This window comes from Rhinolophus sinicus, linkage group LG09, assembly GCF_036562045.2.
Source record: "Rhinolophus sinicus isolate RSC01 linkage group LG09, ASM3656204v1, whole genome shotgun sequence".
Lineage (NCBI taxonomy): Eukaryota > Metazoa > Chordata > Mammalia > Chiroptera > Rhinolophidae > Rhinolophus > Rhinolophus sinicus.
The window spans coordinates 77,977,667-77,989,666 of record NC_133758.1 but is presented as its reverse complement, the minus strand read 5'-3'; the positions used below and the strand labels follow the sequence as shown (position 1 = coordinate 77,989,666).

The window sequence follows — 12,000 nt, the reverse complement described above, 5'->3', positions numbered from 1 at the left end:
AACTTGTCAGCTTTCTCTGCTGACGAATTCTACTCCTTAGATTGGAGTAGATTGGAAATTCACTTTCCTGAAAGGTGATTTTCTTTTTACCTCATAAAGTTCTGCCTTTAATAACTTTGATTTTCTTCTTTAAACACACACACACACACACACACACACACACACACACACACACACAAACATACACAAACAAAAAAAAAAAAGCAAACTCTTCTCTTTCACTGTTTTTTAAAGGTTACTGGAAGACTTTTTTTCTTTTTTTTTTAACTATGTAGACTTCTATGAGAGAAACTCTCAACTCCACCCAGTTCAGGATATCTGGCAATAAATGCAGCATTTCAAGAGTAGGGGATTTCATTCATTTAAAAGTCAAACATTGAGGAAGTCTTTGTTGCTCAATCCTAAATTTATTAGATTCAATGTGACTAACCACTCCCTTCCTTTCTGGGGTGAAGAGGAAGAATGTAGACCATGAGATCAAATGTTTCTTCGGGCTGAAAACAATTGTATTAAAGGGACACTAAAAGGGAGATACAAAGAATACTCTTTGGAAGAAATGTTTATTTCCAACAGGAGCAGGGATTATGGGATCCTTAGCTTTCCCCTCACGTGGAGGGGCATCTGGCTGTGCTTGAGGACATTCGTGGTTCCTGTGCTTGGTCTCCAAGAGCAAATGGGTTTCGTGAAGCCCACTTAATTCTTCTGAACTTCACCGAATTAGCACCATGTGAGGCAAACAGGAGAAGCTCTTCCTTTAGCCCTAATTGCTTTATACTGTATATTTGTTTTTCCCACGGATTAGAGACTACCTACTCCAAAGAACAGAGCAATGACCAGGAACAGATAGGTGAATGACAGTTTGCTAAATATTTAACATGTCTTCAGTTTTAACCAAGTTAAACATAAGGTTCTAATGCCGTAGAGCTCCAGTGTTGGAAGGAGCTTAGCGATCACTTGGTTTTTCTACCCACACGTATTGGTGAGGGAACTGAAATAGCATTATTTGGCTTGCTAAAGGAAATACCGATAGGAAGGTCTTTCCATTTTACCCTGAAAGATATGTAACAGCAGTCTACTACTTTAAGTACTATTATCCTTTGTCACGAGTATATTTTCATTTTCATTGTGGGTGAGCATTTCCTCTCCACTAGGCTGTGCAATCCATGAGAGTGGAATTGTTATCAGTCTTTGCAGCATGGTCAGAGTACCTGGTGATCTTAGATGAGTCAATTGTTTGCCTTTAAAAGTGAAGTTTTATGAGGGTAGTGACTCACTTTCTTGTGCTAGAAATGAGAAATTATTCTAAATAAGTTTATTAACTATATGTGAGAAACATACAATTTTCCCTGTGACTTTTGGTAAGACACCAAGAGTTGCTGATGAAGACTCAGGGCATACTACAGAAAAAATGTCCACACACATACAAACACATGCAGATATCACACTGCGCATAGGGTTTTGGACCCTCAGGATCATCCTGTTGCTCTGTAGTAGTTTATTGATCATGGGTCCTGAACTCCATGTCTGTGTCATCACTCAATTAAAATCCATCACATGCATAATTTCCATATTGAAACCAGTGCAATAAATAAGTGATCATATCTTTGTTTCATTTATTTCAAAAAGAGTCAGCATGTAGATTTCCCGAAAGAGTGTATTGCTAGAAGAAGAGTGAGGATTTGAGAGTCTGGGCGATTGAGTGAGATGACAAACTGAGAAGAAGATCTTAGGACAAAGAGTTAGAAGAAGTGATCATGGTGGATTAGGTCACAGGTTTAGGTAGACAGAACAACGAATGCATTTAGGACCTGGAGATAAATGCTGCTGTCATCTGAGGAAATGTGGGGCTGGTTAAGGAAGTGCAGAGCCGGCCTCCACTGAAACGAGTCTGAGAAGCAACACACCTACCCACTACCCAATCCGGAAAAAAAGGGTTCCCATTCATAAAGGTTAAAAGTATGGACAGCCTTAAAAATACATGCCTGACAGTTGCCAGTTTAGGAGAAAAAAATAAAGTCCTGAAATATATTGCCAGATTATTAGTGTTTTAACTTTCATGAGTTTTCAGTTTGCAGAGCCAGCATCCATTGCTGATTGCTGAAATCCTGGGAGTGTATTCGCTTTAGGTGTTAAGATGCAGGCTATGGACTTAACCTTTTTTTCCCCCTTGGCTTTAGTTGATGATCCCGTGGAAACAAAAATGACTTTGCTTAGTTTGGCAGAAATGCAAGAAAGATAAGCTGCTTGGGGAAGAGGGAACCTGTTCCAATCCCTGTCCCAAGGTCTTTTCAAAATATGTGCGTCAGCCTGAGAAATTTTCATATGTAATGCTTAAGTCTAATTATTTTGTTTGGCTACAAAGGGTTGGCGAAGCATGCTTTAATCGTTTTGATGCTAACATTGTCACAAGGCAGCATTAAATCATTTTGAAATGATAATACTTCAGGTTATTCACTATTTTTGCAGCTGCTTTTCCTTGTCACATTTGTTTGAAACTAATAGAATCGGTTATGATGAAAGAAAATAAAGCAAAAGACTACGTCAACTTTATATTTCTTCCCTTCACTGTGTAAGTAGAAACACAAAATGACATGGGAAATTCTTAAATATCTTCCTCTTCTGATTGACATTACCATAATTCAGAACTCACCATCTTTTCAAAACTTTCTGGGTAGTTTCCCTTCCTCCACCTTTTCTGCTTCTCATCCATCATGAACACTGCAGCTAGACTTATTCTTCTAACATACAGTTGTAGTTTTTGTCACTTTTCTGCATAAAATATCTCAGTGGCTTCCAGTTACTTACACAGTATCCAAACCCCCCAGCCTGCCATCTTAGGCCCTGATTCTCTGGGGCTGCCTTTATGTCCAGCCTAACGGCTCACTCTCCCCACACATTCTCTGTGTGCCAGCATACTGAACTATTTCAATTCCACAAGTGTTTATGAAGTACTTACTTTGTCTCAGACTCTGAGCTTGGTGTTGGGTATTCAACGATACATATGATCATTGAACAAAAACCATGATATGGTTTTTGCTTTGAAAGAGCTCACACTCCACAATAGGAGAAATATTAAAAACACGGTGTATGAGTGCAACATACAATGATATATGCCCTTGTACATTCTAGTATTCTTCTGCCTTCAGTAAACTTTTCTTTATATCGTTCTTGTAAAGCTTCTATCTATCTTTCAAGACTGTTCTCAAATATCACCTCCTTTTGTAAGGTGATTGGAAAATGTTGATGTTTGTATATACTTCTATTAGAATTAATTTCACTTATGTTTTATTTCGTGGACATATCTATTTGCACATTGATCTGCGAGCCCCTTGGAGGCAGGACTCAGTCATCCCACAAACTTAGCAACACGCTCAATACCTAAAAGTACTAGATGCTTATAAATAGCTGTGGATTGAATAGCTTTATAATAGTCCAATATTCTAAAAAAAATAGAGATGTTCTAATCTCCATCAGCCATGTTTAATGGAAGATGAGATAGTATTTTTCTTAAATACAACATATTTGGCCCAAATGGAGTTTAATAATCATGTTCAAAATAACAGTTCATATTTTTTGAACATTTCCTATCTTCAAGGCATTTTCTAAGAATTTTATATAAATCACCTCCTTTACATCATGACAATTATATGAATTGGGAAATATTACTTCCTTTTTATAGGTTTTGTATAGAGTTTAAAAAATACGTCATCATCATCATTACAGCTGATAGTTACGGGGCACTTACTATGCACCAGGCACTATTCTAATGCTTCATAGATTAACTCATTTATTCCTCACACCTACTCGATTTCTTACATAGTTTCTATTATTATCCCCATTTTATAGGTGAGAAAACTAAGGTAAAGAGAAATGAATGTTTTTGTCCTAGATCACATAGCCAGAGTTGTGAGGATAGGCTATGATGATCCGGGTGGTCTGGACCTAAAGCTGCCTCTCTTACTCATTGGGCTAAGCCATGTTCCATTTTGTAATTAATATTGCAAAACATGGTTCAAAATAGTTGATTATTACCACTGGACACTGAAATAATAAGTATTTATATCATGTAACCTACTTTCTTCTCTAAATTGGGTCAATATATACTCTTGGAAATTCCCTTACATACTTTCCATGTTGTCCACTTAATTCTTTATTAAACAAGGGGAAATCCCATGGAAGACACAGAATTGCCTGATTGAATACAAGTTTGTGTGAAATGTTTTCTCTTGTTAATGCTTTGGATCATACCTGTCTTATCTATTCTGTCTGTTCCATTCTTCTTTCCTGAGTTCTACTTACAACTAGTATGGATTTTTTTTTTTCTTGATATTAGACCTGCAAAAATAGACTTACTGCATTTGGAGATGCTAAAATATATTATTCCAATGTGTTTCTAGTCTGAAAACCTATTAAAGTTATATTTAGCTTAATAGAAAAATAATTAGTATAGAGTTCATACTTCATCCAGTGTACACAAAGCATGATTCATAAATATTAATAAGACATTTATCTTTGGTAAAGCTATACTCACTTGAGAATTCAGATAGCATCATATCTTCTTCAGCATACAGCCTTTGGGTTTGTCAAAACTAAGACAAACTGAGACTAAGGAAAACAACATTTAACCATTGTAAATTAGAAAAAACGAGTGAAGAGAATTCTCAAAAATTTGAAATAAGAATAAAGCCCACAGTTGATGGATGGAATGTAAGGCTTTCAATTTCAGGGACCAAAATCTCCATTTTAGACAGGTTGAGACTGCTATGATACATTTTAGAAGTATCTTGATGCCTATTTCTGAGATATTATCTATTTTTATCTTATCAATTTATAATGAATTACTTGAAAATAATGATTAAGGTTTAATGTCCAGTAACATATAATGGAGTTTTTGAAAAAGTGATTAATGATGTTATTATCTTATTGGTATGTAACTCTAGAGTTGTGAAAATGAGAGGGTATAAATACTTGAGGTAAAATCTGTTGAAAGATTTAGGTTCCTATAAACCCAGACCTAAACTTAAATAAGAGTCTGTCCATATCACATATGAATAAGATAAAGAATGAAGACCTATAGACAAGTCTTAAAGAGAAACGGAGAGTGGGACTGAGGTTAGATTATCAGCTTTATCATTACATAATTTTGTGACTTTAGAGCATGTGGTTCACCTTGATGGAATTAAACCTTCATTTGTAAAATCATAAATTTGTATTAATTGACTTTCAAAGTTCCTCCCGCTTTACAATTCTGATTCCATTACTGGTTCAGGATCACATCTCTTTCACAATCCGTGTCTTTGAATTGGGCTTTAGTTTACATCTTCCTGATAAATATGAAATAGGTACAGTGTAATCCTCCAAACATTGGCATCAATCTAAATACTACCTAAAGTAGGAGGAGAGAGAATGCTATGAGATTTACCACACACTTAGCTTGAGGCTTACTTTGCATATATTGATTAATTTAATCAGTTTGCAAATATCACTGTAGTTAAAGTAGTTAATTTGTAACTTGAGGTGAACACAGGGTTGTAAAATATTTCACGTTTAATTTCTTTGTATTAACATGTTTTTATATACATTTTAATATCATGCATTTTTCATGCGTTAAGATATTGTATCAATAAAATCAAATATAGTAAATTACATCTATTTCTAAATGAGAAAGTGCTAAAAACTGCATATATATATAAACTGGAGCTTTCATGCATTTACAAAGTGGGACAATGTATATGTATTGAGGTAAATGAATATCTTGGTTATTAAGAATGTTTTTCTTTTATTCCATTGTTCTTTTACTTTCCCATAGACTTGCTGCTTTCAAATAGCTGCATTCCCTTTTTGGGTTCATCAGAAGGACTGGATTTCCAAACCATTCTGTTAGATGAAGAGAGGAGCCGGCTGCTCCTGGGAACCAAGGATCACATCTTCCTGCTCAGTCTGGTCGACTTAAACAAAAATTTTAAGAAGGTCAGTTTATTTATATATATTTGACTGGATGCATTTATTTTGTGCCCTTCTCTGTTTCTGTTTTGTTTTAAATGACTCAATGTCCAAAGCAGTATAGTTCAATTACATGTCAAAAAGAATATATTGCCTCTGACAGAAGTGTTAGGTTGTATAAAGGGGGAGGGGTGGTAAATGAGGATTTAAGTACATATACGTGTTCTTTGTTAAGAGTGAATGAGTATAATACTATAACCTTTGAAAATATGAATGAAAGGCTTGGAAGAAGGAAATGGATTGTTTACATCATTCAAGAGGAATGCAAAGCTCCTGACTGAAAAGCTGGCAAATGAGTTCTCATCAAGTGTTAACATTTGCGTGCATAGCAATTATTGTAAACTTAATTTTTTTGTTAACTTTCAAACAACAAGCACACTTTAAATTGATAGTGTGACTATGGTAGTATTTTAACACCACACTGTTTCTCCACACTCTCATTTTATATCTAAACAGATTTCTCCTATGGCCCAATTACACTCCAACAGTGGAGATTAATAATGCCCCAACTATGGGCTCATTAAAAACAAATTCCCTTTTCTTAAAATGAAATATACACAAAACACAAAAGGCACTTGCTGCTGTATCCCACATTTTGAACAGCACCGTGATACCCAAAGGAAAGGGTGCAACACTTTAGGACTTACTACTAGCTAGTACTTTAGCAAGTATCTGTTTCTATGCAAGCAAATATAGACACGAAGACCGGAAGGGACTAAATGACTAATGAGAAGACATACTATATGACCTATTCTGCATCTATGAGGCGTCTGTGATTGTGTTTCTTCTTCTTTTCCATTTGTATCCCAAAATAAATACTAGGAGTCATTGCAAGGTTTCAGGTCAATAGTTCCCATTATTGAGTTAGTAGAGACTTCTCCCCATTCAAAGAGTTCTTTATAGGTCATCTTAGGACAGTGAAGCTTCATATAGTATTCATCTACAATGACCACTTTAACTTTGTAATTTTGAGATGTTTTTAATAGCTAAATATCAGTTGCTTAATTATTTGAATGTTATCAACACTGAGTGCTTTAGTCTACATAGGAGAAATGTTTATCTCCATATATATTAATATTGCTTAATTAATGTCTGCGTGAGAAACAATTGTTTTTGCTTTTGAATCATTTTAACTTTTAATTTTTTTCACACATTTTTGATCGAGATCCACCAAAGGCAAAGGGGTTATTTATTTTTTATGAATGCTCAGACTTGATAAAGTAATAATAGTCTTTGAATGCAAATGCATATGTGCGCATTTCTTATAATCTATGTTTCTAGAATAAAAGTGAGGGTTAAAATACTGTCAGTAGTTGTTCCTGACTTGTTTTAATCCAAACATACTTACAAAATCATTGTTATCTTTTTAAAAAAGTTATTATTCTATAGCCTGGATATTGTTTACAGTAAAGTGAAATAAGCATTTGATTATGTGCTAGAATTGAAAAGCTTACCTTTACTCTGCCATTATTGCTCCCTTTCATTTATTTTTAAAGTTTATTTTTTTCTTTGGGATTCTTTTTGAGGACTCATACTCCTAGGAGAGCCTTTTGATGGTATCAACTAAATCTCAGCCATCAGTAAATATCTTAGCAGGGGATGAATCTTTTTATAAAAGAGTCCAAAGAAAATCTTAGTCAACTTTGCTCTTTTGCTTTAAGGGATGCTACATAGCTAACAGCATTTTTCCAAATATGTCTCGGTTTAAGTATAATAGTAAAAAGCAATTCATACTTTTAAGGAAATTTGTTTTTGTGCTGTTTTCTGCCTTCAGGGATTGGAAGAAAAAGTCCATTTATCTGAACGGAGTGTATTAGATCATTGCTTAAAATAAATTCTGATAGCACAGCTTCTGTCTGTTACTATTTTAAGCAAATTTCTCTTTGGCCATATTCCGTGTTTGAAATCTGCTAATATTTAATAAAATAAATATTTACGAAATATTGATTTCCCTTATGATGTTATTGAAATAAATGGTTATTTATACACATTATAAAATTAGGGTCTGTACTTGAGATTTCCTGCCTAACTGATATTATTTTATGTCTGTATTACATGTATAATTCATAAAGGGGTTATGTACGTAAAGGTATGAATTTATGTTTGTGTAGGTATCCACCTTTTGAAATTTATATAAATCACTCCAGTGTGAAAAGGTACTCCACAGCAGCAAGTAAGTGTCAAGATGTAGTACTTTAGCAGTGTTTAGACCTACGTGGTTTGAATTGGCTCCGTGCCCCTCGGCAAAAATCCAGACTCCTCTGTGGAAGAAACCACACATGTTGGGACTCTGTGGGGCTGAAGGATGTCCTTTGTATTCCTTGGAGTGAAAGCAATATACAACACATAATTGAGTTATGAGTGACTGGTTGGGATTTTTTTTTCCCCCTCTAGGAAATTAAAAAAAAAAAAAAAAGAAAAATTCTATAGAACTTGTTCAATTGAAGTACTGAAATTTAGGATATATGTTTACTTAAAGTTTTTGTTGAAACAAGACTATGCCTATTGAAAAATAGCCATTATCATTTCATATTGGCCACAAGCCTTTAATAGGGAATGACCAGAAATTATAGCAAAATCATGCACAAAACTAATTCAGTAATAAATAGTTCATAATACCCTTCTTATTATCTTTACTCTGTTCAGAATCAATTTTAAGTCTACAATGAATGGTGCAGGTATATGCTCAGTAACTTTGATGCGTAAATGACTGTAGAGGAAGAAAGTTAAAACCAGACTTATTAGGGCATTTTCACAATCCAGAAAGTAAGTAAAAATTAAGTAGACTGAGGTTTTTTGTTTTGTTTTGTTTTGTTTGTTTTTAACTTTGACATTTATAAATACACATAAGAGGGATAATAACATTCTAATTATTTTATTTGTTGTTTGTTTGTTTTTGAGGGGAAGGACTGTTTCTACAGGGACATAATAGACTTAAGGGCAAGTTTAAGCACACATCATGGGGGATGTGATACCTCATAGTTTAAGAGGCTTTTCAAAATTTGCTTCATAAAGCCTCTCTCTAGTTAAGAAATGCCCTGTGGATTCCTCTCTGGGACAAGTTTGGGACATTTATGCACACTGATTTGACATTCTCTTCCCTGAACACTAGACCAAAATGGAGCGTTCAGAAGCAGCCATTCCAAGGGAAAGACGTGGATCTGGAACTGCATTTATCACTCCTGACTGTTTTGTTGTAGGTTGAGTTCCCTCAGAAACCAACTATGAGGTGAAGATTAGCTTATAGGATATTTGTAAGGTAGTATTCTTGGGATCAACATGTGTGAGAGGGTCGCTAAGGAAGTAGTATTAGACAAAGGGAGAGCTGAGCCGTGATGCAATTCCAACAAAAGCCTCAGCTGACAGGCCAAGCTGATAAGGTGGAAAACATTTCAATATTTTCCTCTAGTGTAAATGATAATACCATTATTTAGCTGGGTTAATCTTATAAAAGAGAATCTCCATTTTCTTCCTATCTAATCCATTCACCATGACCATCAATGTTATCTCTTAAAAAAATAAAAATTTTATATTTCTTCCTGGTTTATACACTTCTGGCAGTTCCTGATTTCTGAGGAACTTGAATAAACTCCAGATTTCTGCTGGCTTCCAAAGCTCTTCTCAACACATTCCCCCCCTCCCATGTTTTTATCCACTGTTTATATTGTTCCCTCACTCACATTTTATGGAGATGATAATATCATCTGCTTGATGATGTTATCAAGGACCCAGTTCTTTCTGTCTCTCTGTCTGCCACTCTAGGTGTTGGCCTTATCCTTAGGTTGCCAGCAAGATGGCTACAACAGTTTCATCGATCACATGCTAACAATGAAATGTAAAGAGGTAAAAGACCATAACTTATTATGTCTCTGTCTTAGGAGCAAGGGAACCTTTCCTAGAACCCTCCCACACAGTTAATTGGCCAGAAACATGTAAATTCTGATTCTTAAACTCAAAAGAGGAGTGAAGTAACTACAATTTGCTTACACCTGTCAACTACCTTCAGTGGCAGAGATGTTCAGAAATCAATCACATTGATCACTTACAGGGAAGGAATAGAAAACAAGCTTTCTGAAAAATGTAATTAGGGGACCAATCTTTTTTTTTTTTCATTAACTTTGGTTACCTGAGACAAACATAAATTTTTCTCAGCCAATGGGAAAAAAACAACAAAAAAAAAGTATATTGTCTATTTGGAGAGAATTATCAAGATTAGGTAATTCTATAAGTAAATTTTCTGTAAGGATTCATTTTTCTTTCAGGAGATAGACTTGGGAAGTATTCATTTCAAGTAAAAATCCTTGAAATAATTTATTTTTCTCCACCTCACTTTGTAAAAGTTGACAAATCTGCTAATCTTTACAGATACTTCTCTTGTTTATGTAAGAGTTTATTTACCTCTGTAAAAGTTTTCTGTGATTTTTAAAATTTTAATCTAAGCTTTATGAAATCTAGTGTGCAGCAGATCTCTTAAAATTTGCTGATACTCTCCCTCCAATATTGTTGTTGGGGAGTGACATTGTCAAGAGGGAGTAGATTGCAATTTGACTAAAATAATTAAAGACTATATTATTATTCTAGTTCTAATATTTAGCATTATACACTAAATATTTAAATTCTAGTTCTATTATTTAGCATTATCCACTAAATATTTAATATACAGAGAATATATTTTTAAATTAAATAACTAAACATAATTTAAGCATTATTGACTACATTTCCTAGCAGAATCATATCTAAAATAATGCTGCTTTGATTCATTTGGATTTGTCATTGTCTGGGGTTGGAACCAATTATATGCATTTGTAGAATAAAAACTTGAGATACTTTTTTAGTGACTGAACTTTGAAATTTTTTTTTCTTGTTCTACTTTAGTCAGTGGTTTTTTTTTTTGTTTTTTTTCTTCTTTTTTTTTCATTAAAAATCATGATTATCTTCTGTTGGCACTTAGACTATTGTGATACAAGGTCTGACAATTAAGTTCACAAACTTATTGCAATGATGTTGCTAACATTTTTTTGCTATCAGAGGGATTATTCATTATGAGTTTGTACCAACTGGACAAACAGTTAACCAACTTTACTACTATGTGGAAGTGCTGAAAAGGCTGTGTAAAAAAGTTAGACGACCTGAACTTTTCGCCAATAATTCATGGATCTTGCATTGGCATTGTCTGACGACGATGCACCAGCTCACACAGCACTGTGTGTGAGGGAGTTTTTAGCCAGTAAACAAATAACTGTATTGGAACACCCTCCCTACTCACCTGATCTGGACCCCAATGACTTTCTTTACCTGAAGGTAAAGGAAATATTGAAAGGAAGACATTTTTATGACATTCAAGACATCAAGGGTAATATGATGACAGCTCTGATGGTCATTCCAGAAAGAGTTCCAAAATTACTTTGAAGGGTAGACTAGGCACTGGTGTCAGTTCATAGCTTCCCAAGGGGAGTATTTCGAAGGTGACCATAGTGATATTCAGCAATGAGGTATGTAGCACTTTCTCTAGGATGAGTTTGCGAAGTTAATTGTCCGACCTCATAGAATATAAAACTCAGGTCTTGTCATTGCTCATGCCCTAGTTAGGGAGACAAGGCATAACAGAGTGAAATGACTTAGAAGACAAGTCAGAAAATCTTTAGAGATCCAAAATAATGAGACAGATCACATGTCATAGGAATTCAGGGATGGGGAAAAATCACATATTTTGCATGGGATATGAACTAGTTCACGGTGGATGGGTAAAATTTGGATTGTTGTTAATTAGCTGGTTAATTAAAAATGGCTTGCATTTGGATTTGAAACTTGAGGTTTATTGTTTCCTTTTTCAGTTAGGGTGAGGGTCAACATGTTTGAGAAATGGAGTAGAACAGAGTTGTTTCTCCCCTCCATGTGTATATTTTTCCTAGTTTAAGTTAAAATAGATTCCCCTACCCTTGCCTTTAACATTCTACCCCCTCTCTAGAGTTAGAGAGAGGACATATAAAAATGATT

The 12,000-nt window shown here is 34.6% G+C and overlaps 1 protein-coding gene across 1 annotated transcript in view; it reads left to right on the top strand.

The window, feature by feature from the left end:
- Positions 1 to 12,000, top strand: part of SEMA3D (semaphorin 3D) — a 198,248-nt gene that overhangs the window by 81,711 nt on the left and 104,537 nt on the right. The window contains exon 3 of the mRNA XM_019753571.2: positions 5,810 to 5,970. Coding sequence (XP_019609130.1) covers positions 5,810 to 5,970 — 161 coding nt within the window. The remainder of the gene's footprint in view (positions 1 to 5,809; positions 5,971 to 12,000) is intronic.